The 23,118-nt window shown below is 45.3% G+C and overlaps 1 protein-coding gene across 1 annotated transcript in view; it reads left to right on the forward strand.

Moving 5' to 3' along the window:
• The first annotated feature begins 165 nt into the window (after positions 1–165).
• The window catches only part of CNNM2 (cyclin and CBS domain divalent metal cation transport mediator 2), a 129,488-nt gene continuing 106,535 nt past the window's right edge, over positions 166–23,118 (forward strand). Inside the window, exon 1 of the mRNA XM_013954983.2 lies at positions 166–1,720. Within this exon, the coding sequence (XP_013810437.2) occupies positions 166–1,720 (1,555 nt within the window). The remainder of the gene's footprint in view (positions 1,721–23,118) is intronic.

Below are 23,118 nucleotides of genomic sequence, written 5' to 3' on the forward strand. Positions count from 1 at the left end.
GGCCCGGCCCGGCAGTCGCCGCCTGTCGGGTCCCGCGGGCAGGCCGTGCCCGCCGCCTCGCCCGCCGCCGCGCCCGCCGCCGCCGCCACCGCCGGGGGAGCCGGGGCACGCCGCAGGCGCCGCGCGGCGATGCGGGGCCGCGGCGGCGCCGAGCCCTGACTAAAGATGGCCGCGCTGCCCGGGGGGAACATGGCGGGGGGCGGCCGGGGGGCGCGGGTGGTGCTGCTGCTGCTGCTCGGCGGCTGCCTGGGCCGGCGGCCCCCGGCCTCCGCCGCCGCCGCGCCGCCCGCCGCCCCGGCGGCGGAGGAGACGGTGATCATCGGCCTGCGGCTGGAGGACACGGACGACGTCTCCTTCATGGAGGGGGGCGCGCTGCGGGTGAGCGAGCGGACGCGCGTGAAGCTGCGGGTCTACGGGCAGAACATCAACAACGAGACGTGGTCGCGCATCGCCTTCACGGAGCACGAGCGGCGGCGCGGCGGGCGGGCGGCGGCGGGGGCGGCGGCGGCGGGGCGCGGCGGCGGCGGCGGCGGGGCGGGCGGCGGCGGCGCCCCGCAGCGCTGCGGCATCCGCACCTCGGACATCATCATCCTGCCGCACATCGTGCTCAACCGCCGCACCTCGGGCATCATCGAGATCGAGATCAAGCCGCTGCGCAAGACGGAGAAGAGCAAGTCCTACTACCTGTGCACCTCGGTGTCGGCCCCCGCCGCCGCCGCCCTGGGGCCCGGGGCCGCCGGCGGGCTGGCGGGCGCCGAGGGCCCGGCGGGGCCCCCGCCCTGGGGCGAGACCACCTGGATCTACCACGACGGCGAGGACACCAAGATGATCGTGGGCGAGGAGAAGAAGTTCCTGCTGCCCTTCTGGCTGCAGGTGATCTTCATCTCCCTCCTGCTCTGCCTCTCGGGCATGTTCAGCGGCCTCAACCTGGGCCTCATGGCCCTCGACCCCATGGAGCTGCGCATCGTGCAGAACTGCGGCACCGACAAAGAGAAGAACTACGCCAAGCGCATCGAGCCCGTGCGCCGCCAGGGCAACTACCTGCTCTGCTCCCTCTTGCTGGGCAACGTCCTGGTCAACACCACGCTTACCATCCTGCTGGATGACATCGCCGGCTCCGGGCTGGTGGCCGTGGTGGTCTCCACCATCGGTATCGTCATCTTCGGCGAGATCGTGCCGCAGGCCATTTGCTCTCGGCACGGCCTGGCCGTGGGCGCCAACACCATCTTCCTCACCAAGTTTTTCATGATGATGACCTTCCCGGCCTCCTACCCAGTCAGCAAGCTGCTGGACTGTGTCCTGGGCCAGGAGATCGGCACGGTCTACAACCGTGAGAAGTTGTTGGAGATGCTGCGGGTCACCGACCCTTATAATGACCTAGTCAAAGAGGAGCTCAACATTATCCAAGGAGCCCTGGAGCTGCGCACCAAGACAGTGGAGGATGTGATGACTCCGCTCCGAGACTGCTTCATGATAGCTGCTGAGGCTGTGCTCGACTTCAACACTATGTCTGAGATCATGGAGAGCGGTTATACCCGCATCCCCGTTTTTGAGGGTGACCGCTCCAACATTGTGGACCTGCTCTTCGTTAAGGACCTGGCTTTCGTGGACCCTGATGACTGCACTCCGCTCAAGACCATCACCCGCTTCTACAACCATCCACTGCACTTTGTCTTCAATGACACCAAGCTCGATGCCATGCTGGAGGAGTTCAAGAAAGGTGGGACATGCCTGTGGCAGGGGCGTTGGGGGGGAGGTCCGGGTCAGTGAGTGTGAGCATCTGCCTTCCCACTGTGAGCTGGCCTGGGGGGCGGGGGAGCTCCCCAGGTGTGCCTCCCCATTTCCTGTTCCCAGAGGCATTTGGGAAGGTGCACTTGGCACAGAGAGTGGCCTCTGTTTAGGAGCCTGTCACATCTGCCAGTTCCCTGACTCAGAAGGCTGGTGTGTGGATGGTATGTGCTGCCTTCCTCTTTTCTCCGCTGTTTTGGGGGTCTGTGTGTGTCTGTGGGCACAGTGCCAAGCAAGCTTCCCCCCTGCCCCGTCTGCCCGTTGTGGTGGGAACTGCTGATGTGAATCTGCACCCGTTACTTGGTGGTGCCTTCTCTGCTTTCTCATCTAGCCTGACAGTAAGGAGCGGGTGGGCTGCTCGTGTAGGTCACTCATATCTTTCAGGCTTAGTGTGCACACACGTGCTGAGATAAACAAGGCTTTTTAACTCCATTCATAGGCTCAGCTGGGCGATTTCCATTCCCTGCCTGCGTTCCAACTATTTTGACTGACGCTTCGGTCTTGTAACTCGTAAATAGTTTCAGGGTACTTTTTATGCCTGAGTCTTAAAATGTAATTGAGCATGCTTGTTAGTGCTGCACTTCAGGGTTGCAGACTTCTTTACCCAGGCTTCCCTCTACCGTGATGATCAGAGGCTGAGCTGTGTGAAGACATGATCCTTTTTTACCTCTTGCTGGCATAGCAGGCGTATTAGTTGCCTCGGAACAGGACTGAAGCTTTCCAGCCTCATCTTAATTGTAGGAGATATTGACCTGACAAGTGCATCTTAATTCCTGTTATAAGCCTTTGTTTGAGAAAGGAAAAAAAATGTGGGTTTTTTTGTTTTGTTTTAAATCTGTTCTTCCTTTCAAGCCAAGTAATTGTGCAGGCTGTATATCCTGTGCAGGAAAGTACTATCAAAGAAATAGCAAATGAAATTTCAGATGGATGGGATATTTTTGTACTGCCGTGCTGGAAAATTGAAGGTAATGTGAGTGCCATGGAGCTGATCGTATCCTGGGAGCTCTGATCAAAGTACTACTGAACAGTTCAGTTCCCTGGGAGATAACCTGACTGAAAGAGGAGATCTTTACAGCTGCATTGACACCACAGTGAGGCTAATAGGGAATATTTGAGTTAACCTTTTATCAGCTGCAAAAGTTATCTCGAGTAGAACTTTGTAAATTGCACTTATGGCCTTTCTAGGTAATAAACTACCATTTAAATTTCCATGTACTATTTGATCCGCACACTGAGCTTTGACAGCATGGCACTTGATCTGTTTCTTCTTGTTTAACACAATTTCTGTGATTTAGGGGATTATTCCATTGGTTTCGTGATTCCTATTTCATCTTCACAGATAAACGCAAACATGCTGCTGCCTTTTACTGGCTAGGCTAGAACAGCAAGTGTTTTGTTTAACTATTTCTACCTCTACGTGGAAATGGGGAATTCTTACTCGGGTTCAGAGCTGTTGAACAAGAGATGAGACAGCACCTAATCTGCGGTCTCTATGCTACAGAGTCTGCAGCTCAGATCTGAAACTAAATTACGTCATTTAACTGTTGGCTGGTTAAGGTAAATTTTGCCGCATGTGTGAGCGTAGCATTTTTCTTTCCCCTGCCTCCCCGCAGTTATTCAGACTCAAGAAGATAGCATGACGGTGTGCTTTACCTCTAGCTAAGTTTGTATCTTTCTTGTTTTGTTTGTATCAATGTGTCTGAAGGAGTGAAAAATTATGTTGGATGCTTTATTTTCCCTGTCTGAAGGAGATGAAACACAGTCCTGGCTGTTAACACAGGAGTGCTTTTATTTTGTTGCAGGGAGAAGTAGGTATTCATTTTAATCCTGCATGTGTGGCAGAGCCAACTATTGCTTCTTACAATTTTTGAAATTTGTGCTTATAATAGGTTTCTTAAAAATTCCTCTGGGTCGCTTGGAAGGTACAAACAAGAGAGCACTTTCCCTGGTAGCCGGAGGACTTCCCTTGCCTGCGCAAGGAAGCTTCCCATTAGCACAAGTCTAGGATGACTTCCTCATGTGTGTGCATGTGCCTTCCTGAAATCACTTTTGTTTTTTTTTCAGGAATAGTCTCTGGTAGTGAATTAATTCAGGATAGTTTGATTTTTTCCGAGTTTACTCCAGAATAGCTGTGCTGGATAGTTGGCAAGCACCGATGGTAGGACCAGCTTTGTCCTAACCAGTTTCTCTTTAAAAGCACAGATATGGCAGAAATAAATGCCTTCCTTTGTGTCTTTTGAAACGAATGTAAATAAGTGATAGCTTGCTTGATCTGGCATAGCACAGTGTCTCTTGCAAGAGTTCTTTAAACCTTCTTCTTCAGAGCAACCTTGCCAAATTCCCGTGAGAATGTATAAATTAAGGGGGAGAATTGAACTGCATGTTGCTCTCCAGTGCAGTGTTGAAAATGAATAAGCTCACTGTTTTTAGTCGTTCCCTTACCACCACGTTGGTCTTCCACCACAGCGGACTAGCTTGACAAGCCTTGTGCATGGTTCTTCCCCCACCCGGGTCCCTACCACCGCAGTTCAGTGCAATGGGCAGCTAGTGTCACAGTGCTGCTGTCAATTGAAGAGTTTAATTTCCACAAAGGAAGAGGCCTGCTCTCTGAGAAGTTTAGTAATTAGCTGGGTGCAGGGGTTTGAAGCTCACTTTTTGGGCAGGAACAAAATATTCTTAGCCCAAGCTTAGAATCGCTGCTTACAAGGAGATGATTAAAAGCCAAGTATTGTAGGATATAAGTACTTGGACTGTTGTGGAAGATGAAACTGGTAGTTCTGTACTTTTTCCGGTGTTTAGGCTGAACAGTTGGAGGATTTGTTTGTGAGCCTGTTCATTAATATTCTTTGCCCACAATTAACAAAATAAAAATCTGTTTCGCTTCTATGCTGCCAGGCAAGAAATTTAAAATTAGAGAGCGCACTGCAGCGTATTCCCCCTCCCTTGTTGCTTAAATCTCTTAAAATATGAATAAACATGATTCCTGAGGAGTCTGAAAAAAAGCTTGGCTTATAAAAAGCATTGCTTATTTAAATATAAATTAATTAAAAGCTTCTGGAAGTGAAGCAGTTTTCTAGTCCTGTCAACAGACCATGAATTTCTACCAGTACTGTCAAATCTCTTTGCCTACAAATTGTGCAGGGTAGGTTTTAGCTTTCTTGAATTCAACCCATGTTTAATAATGCAGAGAGGTATAAGGTACTCCTTATTTTAGTCTGAGAAATGACCTGCCTGACTTTGCTCAGCACAAAGGTAGATCTCATCTGACGTAAGCCCATTCCCAGGTAATCTGACGTTGGCTGTTGCTGTAAAGAGGAGTAAGGTATTATCTCTTCCTGGATCTGAGAGAGTCCTGGCTCCTAAGCTGCAGCAGGGAGTGAATGAGTGGCAAAGTCTTCTTTTTGGAAAGAAGCTGGTGTACTGTTTCCCCTTGTCTACTTTCCCCTGTTGACAAGTGTGTGGGCTTTTTTTTATGATGGTTTTCCTAGGTCTCTGCTCAAATGCTCTCTGGCACTTGCTCTTGGTGTTTTTCACTGGCTGATCTCCACATGTGTGATCCTAAATCCAAAGTGTTCTATTTCTAGCTCCCTGCATGCCAGAGCTACAAGAATTCAGCTTGAAAAGCATTGTGTTGTAATACTAATATTTTAAGATTGGCCCACGTACTATGAGCCATTGTATGGCTGCTTTCCTGGTGGCCTGGACAGCCTTGGAATGCAGGAATTTCTCAATCGGAGTCCTCCTTATCTGTTGCAGTTGCAGATCTGGGGACTTTGAGTCATATGTTTTGATCTTATTTTTATCTGTCCCCACTATTATGTTATACTAAAGATCAGAGTTAATAATGGGTTACAAAGAAGTCATGGTAACTGTGTTCAGCAGTTCTGGGATCTTATTTTCTGAATCACATGGCAGCCTTGAGAAAATTACTAGATTCCTTACTAAAATCACTGTCAATTGGACCTTAAAGACTTTTCTTCCCTGAAAACCTTGTCAGAGTTCACATGATGAACTTCTCTGTGTTCTGTTGATCTTGTATTGTCTGTTTGCATTGTCTGTTTTTAATAGTGTGTGTTTGGCTATATTTGGTTTAGATATAGGCCTTTAGGAAAGCTTTCTCTTTCCAGTTCCTCCTCTCCCTACAAAGAAAACCAAGGCCCAACAACCTTAAACCAAAAAGCCTTATATTTGAGGGGAGCAAAGAAGAATACCTAGATCTATTTACTCCTCTGAGCACACAGATCCCCTTCTTGAAAGTGAGTAGGGTAGTGAGTGACTGGTAGCCTGGCAATCCAAAGCTCTGCGTTATCATTGCTCTGGTCAGAGTTTTCTCTCTGTTATTAGGTCCTGCATCTCTCTGATACAACTCAAACCCAAAGTTGTAAGTGGTTTCTTTCCTGGTCCTTTGAAGGTTATGTAAGTTCCCATCCTGCTGAGTCTGCATCCAAACTTTCCACGAGTGACCTTTGAATGCTCATTTTTTTCTAGTTCATCTACAGTCTCCTGAGCCACTTTTCTGTTTAGGCTTGTGATTGCAGCATTGCAAGAAACTGGAAGAAACTACATAAATCCCTTCTGGACTGTCAAAGAACTCCTTCTTGGAAGACGGTATTATTTTCAAGGCTGCTTGGCTAATAAAAGGGGTCTCCTCTGGTCCCTTTTGGGAAAATTCACATAAAGGGAAATGTGTTGAGGTCTAGCACAGACAGTCTTTTTGGAAGAAGAGAGCAGGGGAATGGTAGATGGGAGGGAGTTTGCCACCAAGATGCAGAAGGCTTATCATGATACGCCTGCAGATTTGTTCCCTGAACAAGCATCGCATGGTGTGAGGGGATGCCACGTGACAAACTGTTTCTGGGCTGTCTGGCAGCATAGCACCTGCAGGTACTGTGCTGCCAAGAGCTTTGCTGGCCTTGCAGAGCTCCTTGGGGATGCGTGCTCATTCCACTGGAGAGGAGAGGAGAGGATGTGGGTTATTGCAGATAGCCCTCGTGCTAGTATGCTGAGGGGGAGGTGTCAAGGGGAAGGCATTGGAGAACAGCTCCAGTTCTTCTAGGTTCCCTGCTGGGAAGCTTTTTTAGGGCCTATGAGAATAAGAGATGCTGCTGGAGAGCAGCACTGCTTTTTCACCCAGTCGTGGTGAAGATCCTGACTGGAGGATCCTGGCAGTTTTGTTGTTGAAAGTAGAATGAAAACATGTTGTTTACATGGCTGACGGGGAGAGGAGTAAGTGAATTAAATGGCTTCATAAATGTTCTGAGCAACAGAGATTTGCATTTGACACCCATGCTGGGTATGATTTTTCTTTTTTATTTTTGATTGCTCTTCAACTGATTGCCAGGAACTCTTTACAGTCAACAAAGACCAGACATTGCTTTCCTCTCTGTCCCCTGCCCCTCAACTTGTTTGCAGTGTTAGCAAACTCTTTCCTTCACTGAAGCTGATCAGAGCGAAACCCACCATGCGTGAAGCAGGTTTCCATCTGCCTTCTCTGTCTGTTAAGGATATCTGTAACAGGCCCAGATGTAAACTTCAAGTCAGTCTGTGTAGCCAGCAGCATTTCACTGGCATTTTTTTGAAGTAGAATAAGGAGAAGAGATGGGATGTGGACTTCTGATTTAATTCAGTGGTGCAGCAAAATGATCAGGTAAAGTAGCTATTGCAGTATTCTTCCTCCAGAGCTGAGATTGATCCGTGAGATTTGAGTATTTCTCTGCCAGTGTAAGGTTCTTAGGAGCAGGGCGCTTTACCAGTGAGCTTCAGTTAATCGCAAAGATGTAAAAACAGTGATGGTGAATCCTCTGGTATGTCTGACTCTCTGAGTGCTTAGAGGAAGAGCTTTAGAAAAGAGCAAAAGTATTTCCCCGTGGAAGCTTATTGATCCCATCAAGCTGCAATTCAAGAACTTCTGGAGTTAAAGATATTGCCTTTAATAAATAGCCCTAGGTGTTTTTCCCTTCTGTGAGTGTGTCTAATAAACATTGAACTTTGTCAGCCCTTGCATACAGGTAAACAGCAATAGTGGGGAATCTCCTGTTTTGGGGTGCTTGAAGTGGTTCTTCTTCTATTCTTAACTCCAGAAAATGCTAAATGGGAAACTGTGAAACACTGTCACAATGTTGCTGTTTAGTTAGTCAATATTAGGAAATACTAAAATGGAAGTCATCTGTACAACTATTATTTGACCTTATAGTGTGTAAGCATTATAATGCAGCTTCTAATTACATTATCACAAACTGTCTTTTCAAGACCTCTGGGTAGCCATGTGATGAAAGAAATGAGTTTGAGATACTCTTATCAGCCTCCTCAGTGCTCTGTGCCAAAGCAGATATTTGGGACAAATATCATCCTTCTGTTAACCTAATATATTAGATCATCCATTTTTATTTAATACAGCAAATCCATTCTGACGCTTACATATTGGGCCATTAGCACGTACAGTTGCAGGAGAGCTCAGCAGCAAAGCCATCCAAAGATAAATTTCCTCTTGGCAGGCTGTGATATCACTCTAGCTGGTAATCGAGGAAAGGAGGAAGTTAACTGCTTTACACATATTTAAAAGCCCTAGCCCTCTCCCTTCTTTACTAGAGGAATCAAACCATACGGTGAGCAGGAGTACAAGCAGGGTTATTAGGTCAATTAGCTTGGAGCATCAGTGCCATTAAACTGTAGAGAAGATCTACTCATCTCTCTGGTGTTGAACAGTAGCGTCAAATTTTGTCTTGCTTCATTTTGAGAGCAGACATTCTAGTGCAGAGGAATTAGGTGAAGAATTTGAAATCCCACTACGTTATTTCTTCTAAACACTTTACAATGTATGCTTAGTATTAGAAATCCTAAGTCAGTTTTACAGCTACTTAGGCATCACAAAGTAAGCCTAGAATGAAAGGAGCTGCCGAGCAGTGTGTTGAATGAATCTGTCTGGTCTTGGCATTGCTTTTTCCATTAATACTTGAACTAATGAAAAAGAGAGCTGTTATGTGCCTCTCCAGAGCTGTGGTGCAATTGTCAGTCTGGGTAGACTTCTAATATTGAGTCCCTTCTAATTCACTAATGGAGATTGTAAAACTGGCCCTCAGCACAGAGGACTGCAGTACTCCAGACCATATTGTGCCTGGTGAGCGTGACCTGGCACTCTTGTTGTTTTGACAAGGTCCTAAAATGCAGCCTGCCAGCTACAAATGGGAGAGTAAATACTTGGTGCTAATGAGCTCCAGCCAACAGCACATGGCTAACAGCCCCAGATCAGCTGGTTGGTCTCAAGCTGACTCCTACCCAAGGTCACTGAATCATTTCAAGGCCCATCTAGTGAGGGGTTTTTGTTTCACTTTTTCTATGATTATGTACTGCTGAAGTGAGATGTATTAGCCCTTCAGTAACTTCCTTGTGGTGGAATCCACCTTTTCCCTTGGCCTAGGAATCGATAAATTCAACAGTTGTTGGCAGAAGAAGCTATGCTGGAAATAAGCTGGGGCTAAGTGTGGTGGTATACAAAGCATCTGTGGAGAAGGGCGTGAAAGGTAAGCCTGGTTAAAGGACTATAAGGGGTAGAGATGACCTGGTCACCTTAGTGTACGTCTTAGAGAGGTGGGTATAGGAAAGAGGAAGGAACGGCCTGGAGCAGGTAAGTCTAGAAAGCCCCATGGTGTTCAAAATGACTTTTTGTATATCATGGACAGATTGGACAGGTAGAGAAACTAAAATCTACTAAAAGTTTTCCCATGGCTTCTAAAAAAAACCACTAATAGGATGACTCTAGAACATGCAACCATACTGTCTTTCACAAAGTTGACTTTGAAGAAGTAGGTCCCTGTTTGGCAGTCCTGCTTGAAACATTAGGTTGCCATATCAGATGGAGAGATGGTGGAGATCCCTCTCCTGCAGCGAAGTCTGTCGTGCTTGGAGTGGAACCGGACATTCTTTTGTCTTGCCACTAGAGTTGCATGTACCTGATCTGCTTAACGCAGTGGCCAGATCGGCTTATCTTTCCTTTTGTGGCTCTCGACAGCTTAGAGGCTTCGATTCTTTCCAAATTTGTCTCCACTGACTCTTCCCTTTTTTGTCTTCCTTTACTCAGATTGCTCTCACCCCTGTTCTTGAGTCTTCTGTACTAACTTTCCACTCTGGAGAGTCATGAGTAGCAGACCTTGGAGAACTTTGAGCCATTGCTTTTGTGTTTTGTGTTAAAATTGCTTAGGAGACTTGCAGAATTTTGGTAGGCAGCCAGTTTTCACTGAACAGAAGAGTGATTTCATAGATGTATTTGCCACACTTCCATGTTGTCTATGGGACATCACATAGGCTGTCTGTCTTAGGTGACTAACTGTTCTGTTTTAGGAGCACAGCCTGTAAATGTAAAATATATTTCTTTGGCTGGGCTAGCAGGAATGTTGGAAAATGGAATTCTTACAGGAAGTGTTTGCTGTGGTTATTTTTGTGGTTTAAAGATACAATTCAGTCTTGTTCTTTACCTACTAATGATGATATCCTCTTGAGAGGCCTAGGAAACTAATACTATAAAAGCAAGTTGTCTTGTAACAAGTTGTCTTAAAACACCCAAGCCCTAGATTGAACAGAAACCTCAAAGCTAAGAAAGTGTGTAAGTGTGAATGGGACTTATTTGTTGTCTCTTTGTATTGAAGCATTTTGTCTGTAAGTCTAGTTAGGTGCATTAATTTCAGTATGTGAATATGAAGCAGCAGCCCTTCTTTTTGAGGGACTGTAATTTAAAGGACAGAGTTAGTGTGATGCCTGTCAATCTGGGAACTGAAACCTGGTGATTAGTGAGGCCTCCAGGGTAACAAGTTAAGGAGATTCTGCTGTAGTTACTAATTAACCAAGCAAGAGCTGGGCTCCAGCCGGAGGAGCTGGGCCAGAAGATGAATGCATGCGTTGGTACAAAAGACCTACAGTTTTGTTTTCTGTAGTGCCTTCCGTTGGGATTGCACTATTCCTTCCTCTGGCAATCCTGAAGGAATCCGCTCTTCAGGCGAGAGTGATGTTGTAACTTTGCTCTCTGCCGCGTGAACCGTGCCATCAGGAATGGGCTCTTACTTGTCTGAGGTTCTCTCCAGCAACAAGAGTGAATGAAAGGTTTTTTTACAGTGCGTTTTTATGGTGGTATAATCTCTTACAATGATATGGCAGAGGAGGCCACGACTGTTGATCTTCATGAAGGTGAACAAAGCTTTATTTTACCCCCTTTTCCATGAGTAATCAGGGCAATGAAATGCTGACTCTGCCTCTTAGTTGGATACTCTGCTGCCATTCAACAATCTTAACAATGATCTTGCCATTTCTGGTTTCCTTCCAGTTTTCTACCTCCTGCTCTCAGAAGATTATCCTGCCAGCCCTCTGTACCGGGGAGTTCAAAGTGCAGCCCTCCTTGGCTGAAAATGAGCCTGCAGGCCCCCTTCCCATGCAACAGTTATGTGAGGACAAAGATGATCGGTTGCCCATTTTTATTGCTTGTGAATTGCTTGTCAGTAATTTCTAGTCTTCTATTTAAAAAAAAAAAAAAAAAGAAGAAAATCTCTTGCCAGTGTGAACATGTTCTTGATAAAATTCGTAATTTGGCATGGAGAGTAGGTGTGGCTGTGAGTTTTAGGCAAGCTGCAGGCTTAGTTCTTGCTATCTAGCTTGGGACGTCTTTCCATTTGAAGCAAGGAATAGAACTCTTACCAGTTACAATTCCTGTGCACAGCAAGTGCAGACAGGGGCCTGAATTTAATATTACAGGGTATCTAGTAAGAGGCTTTGGTTAAACTTTATTAGTTAAAATAGGCCTAAATTGTGACTTAAAATTATTCAGTAGCTCTAACTTGAACTCCAAGGGACATCATTAAATTGCTTTTGCTTGAAGATGGATAAATCGGTGTGTGCTAAATATTAGAGGGAGGTTGGGGGGTTTGTGGGGGGGAGCAATGCATCCCTTAAGATAGTGGTTATATAAAGGCTGCTTGGTTAGGTCCTGCCGAGCAGAGGAGTAAGAGAAGCTTCAGAGGAGGCCCGGGGTAGTGCTCATGTGAGTGACTCGGTACATGGGTTACATTGCTGTAGCTGTATGGGATTTATACTGCTCTAGCAGGTGTGACTTCATCTTTGTTGCATGCTGGTTCCCTGCCCTCATGGGGAATAACTTATCTTCTCCTTGGTATTCTAGTTTGCCCGGAGTCTTTTGGGGTGGTTAGGTTTGAAAACACCGATAACTCCCCATCTAGATTCAAGGACTTCACACTGCTTGGTGGGAGTCTTTTTCTTTCTTCTCTAAGCGTGGAAGAATTGCTTGCACTATGTGAATGGGATTTCTCTGGCAAAAATCCCACCCTATCAAAATTACTGTTTTTTCTCTCTTGTTGAAAATCCTGTGCAGACTCTATATCAGCTACTAAAGCTTGAGTGCTCACTTGCAAGAGAAATGAGAGGCTTACATTTTCGCATATCAAATGTAGAGGAAAAGCTACTTTTGTTCCTTCAATACTCATGTATTTGTGTTTTCATATGACCCTTACAGAGGTCACAGCAAGGTTAAAGTTTTATTCCTTTTCCATACAGTAGAACCTGCATCTTTTTCATAATCAGAACTGACAGTTCCTTGGGGTCTTTCTGTTTGTGTCATAAAGGCACAAGGGGGATTATGATCACTAATGTGGGACTCTTTTGGCAGTAGCTTACTGATTTAATCCCACTTGTGTTGCATTGACTGAAGGCTCCCAAGGAGAACCTGGAAACCAAGAAGTTGCACAGTTCACCCTGTAGGCAGTCTCTGTGGGGGGTGAAAGTAGGCTGAAGCTCCCAAATGTGGGAATGCCCTGAGGTTAGAGTTTAAAGAAGGCAGCTGAGGTGGTGAAGTAAAAAAACAAAAAACAAACAAACTTAATTTACCTACATAATCAATGCAGTTTCCAAGAAATACAGCAATCTGTTGCTTGATGCCAGTCGTAGGGTTGAATCCCTGAGTGCCATTGTGTGTGCAGCCACTGTGCAAGCAAATGTGGGAGCTTGCTTTTCCTCCTTTCTCCAGCGCCCCTGGAGTTATAGGTGGAGCTGAAGGATTCCCTGTACTGCGTGATGCATCACAGGTGGAAATCCTGTTTTTTTCCTCCTCTCGACAGGGACACACCTGCTGTGTGTAGGATGAGAGGCCTACCAGGAGAGGAGAGCTCTGGTGTCAGTGTCTCTCTCCTCTCCTTAGTGTGTGTGTGTGTGTGTTTTTTTCTTTTTTTTTCTTTCCAGAACAGCTGTTCTGAATTTTCCAGTTTTTGCTGTAGTCTTTGAAACAAGCTTTTTCTTCTGTGAGAGACTAGGCAGGGAGGCAGGGGGGAAAAGATATACACACACACATATTTTAGTGTTCAGGGCACTTTCATTTCTGACTCCTGGCCTGAAAGCCAGGTTTGAACTTGTTGCTTGCCTGCTGTTTGAACATGGTCCAGTGGTAAGAGGCTTTACTACATTTCTGCTTTGTAAATCATCAACCTCACATCTTCCAGTAAAGGAAAGAATTTTGGAGTATAGCTTCCAAGAGTAATGGCCCTCTCAGCCCCATGCAATGCACAAGCTCCGACCCAAGAGTTTCAAGGAAAGTATTCAGAAAGGGGGAACTTCTCTAGCTGTATCCCTGACCACTTTGGCTTTAAGCTGTTGGTCTTTGAAGAGATGTTGGTATACTCTGAATAGCTCAGAATAGAGAAGTTAATAAAATGTCTCTTATTTTTCCAAGTTTATATTGGTGATACTCTCTAGTAATTTTGCCATTTCCCCCCCCCCGGTCCAAATAATCTCTAGCTGAAAATACATGTGGAAATATTGGGGGCTGCATCCAGGCACCCTTCTTTTTACCTGTGTCTTCCTTCTGATTAATGGAAAGCTGGGTGCCTTGAGGAGTACTTCAGAGGCTTAAAGGAGGGTGCTGAGCAGAGAGCCGCTCTGAGGCAGCTGGCAGGCATGGGGTCTTGGGTGGCATTTATGTTGAGTGTGGGCCTACATCTGCTTCCTCCAAGAAGTGCTAAATAAGCAATCTCCTGTTGGTTTCCAGGGAAAGCCTCAATGTGGACGTTATTTCAGGAGGGAGTGAAGTACTCTAAACTCAAGAGATTCATTTACCAAATCTGGTAATTGTAGCAAATTTTTACCTCATAATAACTTAGCTTAACGCACACAGGAGATCTGATTTTCCTGTTCCTGTTTGTTCAGTTCTTCCACAACAAAAAAGACGACCCAAGGAAACCAAGGACATAACTCTGCTTGAAGTGAGTTGAAAGAGTGTTGGACAAGGAGCATGTGCAGGGGCCTTGAACACTTTAAAGAGCTACTTTAGTGGATAATGGCTAAGCAAGTTTATCAGACAGTGTTTGATGCATGAGGGAGCTGGTGGTGAAGCTGATGGGGAAGAGTCCACTTACGGAGTCAGAGTTTGTACTGGCTTCATATGAGATAACAACCAAACCTCTCCAGCTTGCCAAGATTCATGGTGTTTGACATCTTCACCCGAGGAAGCTGAATTCTGGCTCATCTTAACATGTCTTGCTTTAATGTGACCCCCTTTGCTAGTGCATTAGAGGAGAGCAGCCCGTGGTGTGTTGCCGTTGAAGGCAGTGGTTCTGGTTACGATTCCACCACTCCTCCTCTCTCCTCCAGCCCTGGTGCCTACCTGATTCCTCAGTGCACTTGTTCAGCTCGCTAGCTGACTGAAAGGTATTTGTGCTGGGTCAGGCCAGCATCAAAGCTGAGGCAGTGGAGGAAAAGGATGTGAAACCAGAGAGCACAAGTTCCAAAACTGTCCTTAAACTGATCAAATTGGTGCTGCTATTGTCCCCTTTCCCCAAACGTGTTCCCAATTCCTCCTTTGTCCTTGTATGAGTGATGCTGCAGTGAGCTAAAACTGCTAACTCTGAAAAGGCTTTTTGCCAGGGTCACTGTGGAGTTAAGCGAGCAGCAGATGTGGTGCTGGAGGTGGAGCATGAGGAAGGGTGAGCTGTGGCAATGCCAATTTAGACATTGTATCTTGAGACTCTTCAAGACACAGCAAGATCCTTCCCACTGCAAAACACTCTGGTGTGGTAGAAATTGCCATCTGTTTTCTCCCTAGGACTTTGCCTTAAGTTTGCCTCTGTGACCTGGGAGTTTCTAGCTCAAATTGTTGACAGAAGTGACAGTAGCAGCACCAGAGTTCAAGTGACTTGCAAAATGTCTGTCCCTCTGGTTGTAGTCAACCTTCTTTGATTCATTTCTAGAGGGATTAGCTTCTTCTGTTCTTGTAGAAGGAAAGTCTTTGGGATGGCAAGTAAAAATAAAGCATCCTAGATAATATGGATCCCATGTAAATTGCAAGAGTGAGCAAAGTACATTTGAGGGTGATCTGAGGGCAAGAGAGATTGTGTTGTCTCATAGCCAGGCTGGAGAGTTAAGCATTTGAGCTTCTGGATTTCCTAGTGCCGCCTACAGTTGCGTACAGACTGTGGTGCTTTCTGTTTGTGCTTCAGTTACTTTGCTCTAGAATAAGGACTAACATTTTTGTCCTCTTCCCTCGCATCTATTGAGCATTTTAGTGGGAACCAGTATGTTTCTTTTTCTCCTGTAATTTTAAGGTATATAATAGGAAGTTAGGCCTTAGTCTACAGGTAATAGCTTCCTTGTATGATGACTGTAATTTTCTTTAGACTGACAGTCCCTCTAATGACTCGGATTTTTTGTTTCTCTTGCCCCGAGGCACTTGCCTGTCAGCATCTTACTTAGCACCTTCACTTTCCTTTCTGCAGATCAACATGTACTTCAGCCTGGCACTGTTTGTTGGCAGAAGGTGAGGAAAATCAGATGGGAGAAAGTAGCTGCAGTTGAGATGTGAGGCCATCTGTTAGACAAGGGTGGGGAGACACAGTTAAGGTGAATGTCCTAGGGGCTAGTGGCTTGCTCTGGGTAGCTTTATGGGTACTAAAATTACTGCCATAAAGTCCAGTATCTCATGCTTTTTAACCCTTTACTAACACAGGAGCTTTAAATCTGTTTTTTAACTGTGTCAGAAGTACCGTAATCCTTTTATCCTACATGTCTTGGTTTTAGTTTTCAGACAGCTTTAAAGTAATATTCAATTTATGACTGATTATGTACTAAATATTTTTCTGTTTTGCCTGGCTGAAAAAACTGTAGGCAAACATTTAAGTGACAAGCCTGTTACTCTTGCTTGGATTTCCAGTCTTAAGGAATATATGAGTAGTTTTCCTTTTTCTGTTGTAGGCAACAAGGTGACAACCAAAGTAAAACTAAAAACCTTGGCTCCGTCATGAGCCAGGAAGTCTCAAGCTCTATTCCTGTTTCGGTTGGAAAGTTGTTTTTGCACCATGGACAGGTCACTTAATGAGGCTAATACAACAGCAATCTGGGTAAGAGGGGAGCAGTGACAGAGATCCAAGTCTGTTCTCACTGCTGGTGAAGTTTGGGATTGGATAGGGATTAGGCCTTTCCCCTGTTCCATGTATGATAGGGGTAAATAGCTGCCCACCGACCTGCTGTTTGTCAACAGAGAAGGTGGTGTGCGAAACCTCTGTCCTTTCTGATAACTCAGCCCTGCTGCAGGGTTGTGCAAGTTAAGCTTTGGGGCTAATGCCACATTGTCCTGCTTTTTCCAAGTATGCTGACAGACGGGGTCTGCTGCTTCTCTGGTTGTGCTGGGCACACCGGCGCACTGTGGGAAGAGACTTGCCCAGGTCTTTTCACATCAGGGTCCAGGCTGTGCTCGCATCCATGACACAGAACTGAAAAAAATCTGCATCTTGCTGATATCATTATCGCTATGTCTCTTTATGCTTCCGTTAGTGGCTTTGACATCTGATCAAAGTGTCTGTTAGTGCAGAAGCTTAGTCTTGGACCTGTAATCGAGGGCACCTGTGTGTTGTGCTAGCTTGTAGAGTTTTGATGCTGTTGTGATCATGTTGGTCTGCTGAGCTCCATCCTGGTTCTTTACTATTGTCTTTGTTGCAAGAGGTAGGAACAGGATGGAGGAACTGTGAATTTTGCTGCTTGTTCCATTCAGAAAATGGATGTGACTGGGACAGTGAAGACATGGTTCATTTTCTCTTCTTTCTCCCAGGGGTTAGGTTTATTCAGTAAAGGTGTGGACAGAGACTAGTTCATCCTTCCCTTGACTGAGTGAATGGTGTCCCCTGGTGAAGTGTAAATGCAGACATTTCATTGGAAGAATTGCTACCAGAAGTGACAAATTTGTTTCAGAGCAATTTTTTTAATTCCTTTGCCTTGGAGCAGGGAGATGAAGGCAGTGATGGTACACTAGCTATGGCAGCCTTTTAAGGCTGCGCAAGGAAGAGGTGGGAGTGTCACAACCTTTGAGATGGTAAACTTTTAAAGTTGCATGGAGTAGGTGGCTTACAGCCCTGGTCCCAACTTAGGCACATTTTTACCTGTGACACACCAGGCAAATTGCCTTCTGCATCAGAGGTGGTAAAGGGTTGTTAGACCTGTTTGACTTCGAGTCAGTCATTCTGGGAATTCTCTTTGTCTGCTTATGTGAGGGTCAGGAGGCCTTGAGAAGCCACCCTCTGGTCCCTGTGTCTGACTGTCTCTCTGGAGGACCAGCACTTAATGCCAAAGCTCTGTGTTGGGTGAGGGGGGTTTAGTAAGTGCTTACAGAAATAGTAGTAGACAGTCCCTCCGGGGTCAGATAAGGAAGCTGCATTGCTTGTGGGGGAAATCTGCAGCCACAATTTAACAAGACAGTGACTTCTCACAGTGGAAAGCATGCTTGACTATGGTGTTTGAAGATCTTATTAGAAGAGAAAAAAATTGAATATTCAACTACCTTTGCAGCTCATGATTTAAAAATTGATACTGCTGCTAGATGCGTGGAAAGTGCTTTGCAATTCTTAAAGCTGGTAGTCATTTGTTTTTCCCTCATAATAAACTGTTTCTAACGTAAGTAACTGCATTAATGCCCAGCAAAGTGCGGAGTTCAGCATGAAGTGGTTTATTTGTATCGTGTACACATCAGTGCATCTTGGCAGTGATCATGTTTCTTGGTATATAGCATTTCTGTAGCAGATGACAATAATTATGGAACAAAGCAATGATCTTATCTGTCTGCTTCTATTTTTATTTCCTCCAACTATTGCGAACTTCCATCAGATTGCTGAGATAAGCTTGAATCCTGGTGGGGGTAAGCATCCAGAAACTCTGGAAAGGAGGAGAACATGAGAGAACTGCTGTTGTTTCCCTGTTTACTTCCATGCCTGGGAGAAGGATAAAGCATAAAATACAGAAAATAAAATGTATAATAAAAATAGGAAAACAATGTAGAAAAGAGTAAAACCTACTAATTAGAATAATCACTGAAGTATTTGACTTCACTCTGTTGCCCCCGTCCTAGCTAGCATGCTCCTGATGTGCTGCTTGTGCTTGTCTCTGTATTTTTGGCATGTCTGAGTGATCCATTTAATGTCTCTGCCACTAAAACAGGTGCCACATAGGCACAGGCAAATGAGCTTTCTTCTCACTGTTCCACCAAAGGATATGACTCATAGCTGAAGTGATGGTTCACTTAGAGCAGTTAAGCTAAAAGGATGGAAACTGTCAGGGTTTCCAGTGATAACTGTTTTCTTAGGATATTTTTTTCTGTTACAGACACAGCAAGGAAATTTTTGACTGTGGGCACTGGTCTATTAGGAATTAACTTGCAGCCGTATGTTTAATTTATGTGAGCCTCATAACAGAGGTAGCTACTTCGTAATGGAAGTTGAGCGAGATTTGAACCTATAAAAGAATATTAATTTGATCTTTTAATATATCAGCTCATTTTTCACTCCTGTTTTCTATTTGGATGTTGTTGTAATTTTGAGACATCTTTGGAAAAGGCGCTGGGAAAACTTGCAAACGTTTTTCAAACAAAAGATGGTTTGTCTTCATGGCTGGGAGGGCTGATTTGGACTCTTGCTCTGAAATTTTTTTGTTTGGAAAACTGAAGTTCTTAGAAGTTAGATGGCCTTGGCTTTCTTTGTTCCTTCTCCTGTCTCAGACATCTGTATCGGCTCTCTCACCGAGCTCTTTATCTTACTTGGCTTTTCTGTGGATGCCTGGAGGCCTTGGCTCACATTCTCAAGAGTGTCCACTGGTTCAAGAAGCCATCGCTGCTATCAAATTACCTTGACAGCTGTTGTCCCATTTCATATTTGCCATCCCCTCCCCCTGGCTCCCTTGTGATTTTTGGCAGAAGCAGTGGCTATTGAGCAACAAAACTTGGATCTGTGAATCCTGTTGTTGGTGGGAAAACGAGATGAGAGCGTACTAGTTAATGCCTTGCAACTTGACTTCTTGCTGATGTATAATCAGTAGCATCTTTATTTAAAAACAAAACCTACCACCAGCAACTCTGTTTGTGGATCAAGTGGATGGTCCATTTATTGTTCTTCTGGAGTGGTGTGATAGGTGCCTGCCTCTTAAAATAGCACACTTTTTATAGATGTATATGACTAGACAGGCTCTTGATCTGGAGCCCTTGACAAATTCTGGTGCCTTAGGACTGCGAAACAGCCAGGATGCTCATGTTAGCTGATATTCCTTGGAAGGTAATCCGTAAGGGAAGACACAGATTTGAATTTGGAAGAGACTGATCTCTTCTTTTGTCTTACTGGTTTTGTTGATGAGCCTGCTCCTGCTTAACCTAGAATAGAGCTCATTTAGTGCCATTTAATCGATATTAAGGATGACCCTCTAAGAAACAATTGCTCTTGCTTGAATTTGAATTAACAAAATATAGAGATAGTGTGTTTGGGGATAACTCATTTCTTAGTGTTTGGGGATTGTAGTCACCTTTCTTTTAAATACAGCAGTAAAACACTTTTGACAACTGACAAAAGTGGTGACGACCTTGGGACCAGCTGCCATAATGGAGCTGCTGTCTCTGTTAAACCTTTCCTTTTAAGATACTTTGCTCTTCCTTTGTTGGTTATTTGAGAAGTTGGCTGATACGCGGCATGCTTTAATCTCTACTGATCATTCATTCCTCTTGTCCCTGTTGGAACATGTCGGGAACTGAATTTTGTGTAACATGCTGGGAAAAATTAGGAAGGAAGGAACAAATCTTAATTGAAAAGATGACTGACAGAAAACAATTAGTGTATCCAGAACACTTAGTTCTGAAGAACACAAGTAGGAAGAGCATATAAAAAAATTATTTTGCTTACGATGAGTATGATTTACTAGCTGATAACATCCGTGTGAAATGTAAAGCTTGTAAAAGTCTGGATCAGACCAGGCTTATTGCATGTCTTACAACTTCTAAATTACTGTGCCGAAGGGGCAAGACTAAACTCCTACTGAAACACGTGCTAAGCCTGCTTGGTACGTGTCTGTGGGGAAGGGTATTTTAAGCAGTTGGTGAATAGGTCTGTTGTGTCTGGAGTGTAATCGTGATTTTGGTCAGTGGCCATAAACTTGAGGGCTGGCGCCTCCGGGCTGTCCTGGTAGGAGCCAGTGGGTTGTTGCACATTATGGAGTCTCCGTCTCGGATATTGTGGAGTTGTTTTGGGTTGCGCTGAGGAGGAGCCAGGGAAGAAGTGTGACCAGCTGGGAAGTCGGGAGGGGGAGGGAAGGACTTGAAAAAGATAGGGTCAGAGATGATGTCCTAGCTTTGAAAATCACGGTTATGTCAACATAACCCCCCTGAAAAAGAAATATAAAGAAGTAAAAATAAAGAGAATGGACCACATCTAGGTGAAAAATGTGTGAGGTTTCCTTCCCCTAGCTGTGATGTGAGAGTCGCAAAGCGGGATGCTTGGGTTTTCTGTTGAAGAGTGTGGAAATAATATTTTCTACTACTTTCCTCCCTCCCACAAAGTGGGGAAAAAATACACCCTCATCAGGCCTCAGTTTAGTGTGCAACTTAATAAAAGGGATTTTAAAGAAGGTGGTGGGTTTGTCCTTCCTGCCCCGCACCTCTTGCCATCTTGGCATTTAATGCGGGTTTAAAGAAGGTGCTGCTCGGCTCGGCCGTTTCGTGGAGATCACAGAAAGCGCTAGAACACTTGAGTTGCTTGCAATCCCTGGCACATCTTCTGTTATGTCCTTACGGTTATTGTAGCAGTGGGGGAGTTGTTAGTTTTCCAACTGCAGTTCCCAGTGACTGTGTCTGCTCTGCGGTGCAGTCTCCTGCATGCTCAATGTTAAAATAGTTCTATAGCTTTCAGGCATCTTGCATTTCAAGTACGGGTGGAGCAACAAGTGTTGGCCTTTAAGGCAGGGGTTTCAAAGCTTTTTGATATCAAAGGCCATGTTGACAACTTGGCAAGCGCTTGTGGGCCCATGTGTGTGTTAGATCTTTAGGATACGAGCTGATTTGCTGCAGGCGTTGGAAAGGATGTTTTGCATTGTTTAAATGTGTTGTCAGGTGTGTTGTGCCCTTTCTTTGCAAAGTGGTAGCTGAAATGTCTCCTCCTTTCGTGCTAGCCTTGGCTCACTTTCCTGCTGGCCACAGGCTTGCTGCTAGTCTCCTCCAGCTTGTCTCTTGCTGTCCAGGCCCTTCTACTTAAAGCTGCTTTTGTGGGGAATACCAGCTCCTGTATCCGTGCTTTAACAGATCGTGTTTGCTGCAATGCTAAGGCCACGATGGCAAAAGGGAGCTTTTCTGGGAATGTGATAAGATCAACCAGCAGGTTGCAGAACGGGCAAGAAGAAGCTCAACTTAGAGCCTTTTCATAGCCCTTTTTCCTGGTGTGGGAAACTGGCAGGATTCTGTAAACCCAGGAAAGCAGCCGGTTCTGACAGGGCAGAGCTTGTCTATCCTGGTCAAGGTCTCGGAGGTCTTGCCGGGTTACTTGCTCGCGGAGTGTTTGAAATACCGGTATGTGTGACGTCCGCTCTGCTCTTGCAATTTCCAGCCTTACTAACTGCTGCTCCGCTTTCTTGCAGTGGGTGTATTAACTTCATTAATTCACTGTGGTATTTGAGCATCTTTAGATGATTTTGGAAAATCTTACCTGTGCTTAATGAACTAACTTTGCTGTACATCTATAAGGAGGATTATTTTGCTTTCACAGTGAGGCAAGGGAAGTCTGAAGGTCAGTGCTACAGCGTAGTGCAGAGTGGTAAATACAACATGCATAGGTGTACAAAAGCTTTTTTTAAACTCGGCTCTGATGCTGCAACCTGTGTAGCTGTGACAGTGTGGGGTGCAAGCAGGCTAATTGTGTGTGTGTTTATCTGGCTTGTGGATAGAGATTGCAGCTTGCGTTGAGCTCTGACTATACGGCTGGTTTGCCTGCTGCAGGGAGCAAAGCTGGCATGGGTATGTCTGCTTTTAAATGCAGTCACAGGTTTTAGACTGAGGTGGAAGCATACTTTAAGAGCTATGCTGTTTTGCATGAAAGGCTAAACAACAAATCTGTAGCAGTTTGGAGTAGAAGCCAGTTCTCCTAACTCCTAGTCATGTGCTTTCACCACAAAGACCCTGTTTCTTCTTTTACTTAACTGAAGAATTCCATTAGATCAAAAGCTAGTTAAGGAAAATAGAGCCCCATGTGGTCCTGTGTGGTTACTTAGGCAAGTGCTATTTTTAGGAATCCCGATTGAGTAAGCCCTGGCTCTTGCTGCTGCTAAAATCCATGGAATCAAAATTAAAACTTCTACCTTCATCTGAACCGCATGTAGGCCACTTGGCTCCAGCCATCTGGTTGTTTCGTTCGTGCCTCCCCCAGCTCGTTCCCTGCCTCGCGGGGATTTTTACCTTTCCAAGGGAGAGTTAATCAGTTCCTTGGGTGTGGGAGATCCAGAGTAAGGCAGGTAGGAAGTAACTAGTTGTTCCCATTTTGTGCCTCCGAGGACTGTTATAAGGAGTTGCTAATGAGCTTGTGCCCTCCAGTCCTAGGGTTTTGCCTAACACCGCTCAACTGTTTCTCCTCACTTTAGCTTCTGTGGCCCGGTTTTGTTGATCTGTTGAAGATACTCATTGCCTGCTTCTCCGGCTGCTGAGAGCAGGGAGCCTGGGTTTGCAGCATGGCTTGCTCACAGCTCTTCCGCGTTGGTACAGCTGAAGAATACTTGCTCACAAAGTCTTGTATGCAGTCTTGCCTGACCAGCCTGTAGGAGCATTTTCAGGGGCGATGATAAAGACAGATGGGTCATAATCCCTCTTTAATTCAAAATTGTTACAAGAATCCAGTATATCTTTTTCCGGAAATAAGTGCCTGGCAGTAGGCAGACTCCTCTCCACAACTTCATGTCCCCACTCATAGCAGAGCGTAGGGATGTCCTTGGTTATTTTGTGAATGTTTTTTCTCTGAATCGGAGCAGAAAGCCAGTGGAGGGGTAAGGGGGAGGGCACGGCCT

This window comes from Apteryx mantelli, chromosome 7, assembly GCF_036417845.1.
Source record: "Apteryx mantelli isolate bAptMan1 chromosome 7, bAptMan1.hap1, whole genome shotgun sequence".
In the NCBI taxonomy this organism is placed as follows: Eukaryota; Metazoa; Chordata; class Aves; order Apterygiformes; family Apterygidae; genus Apteryx; species Apteryx mantelli.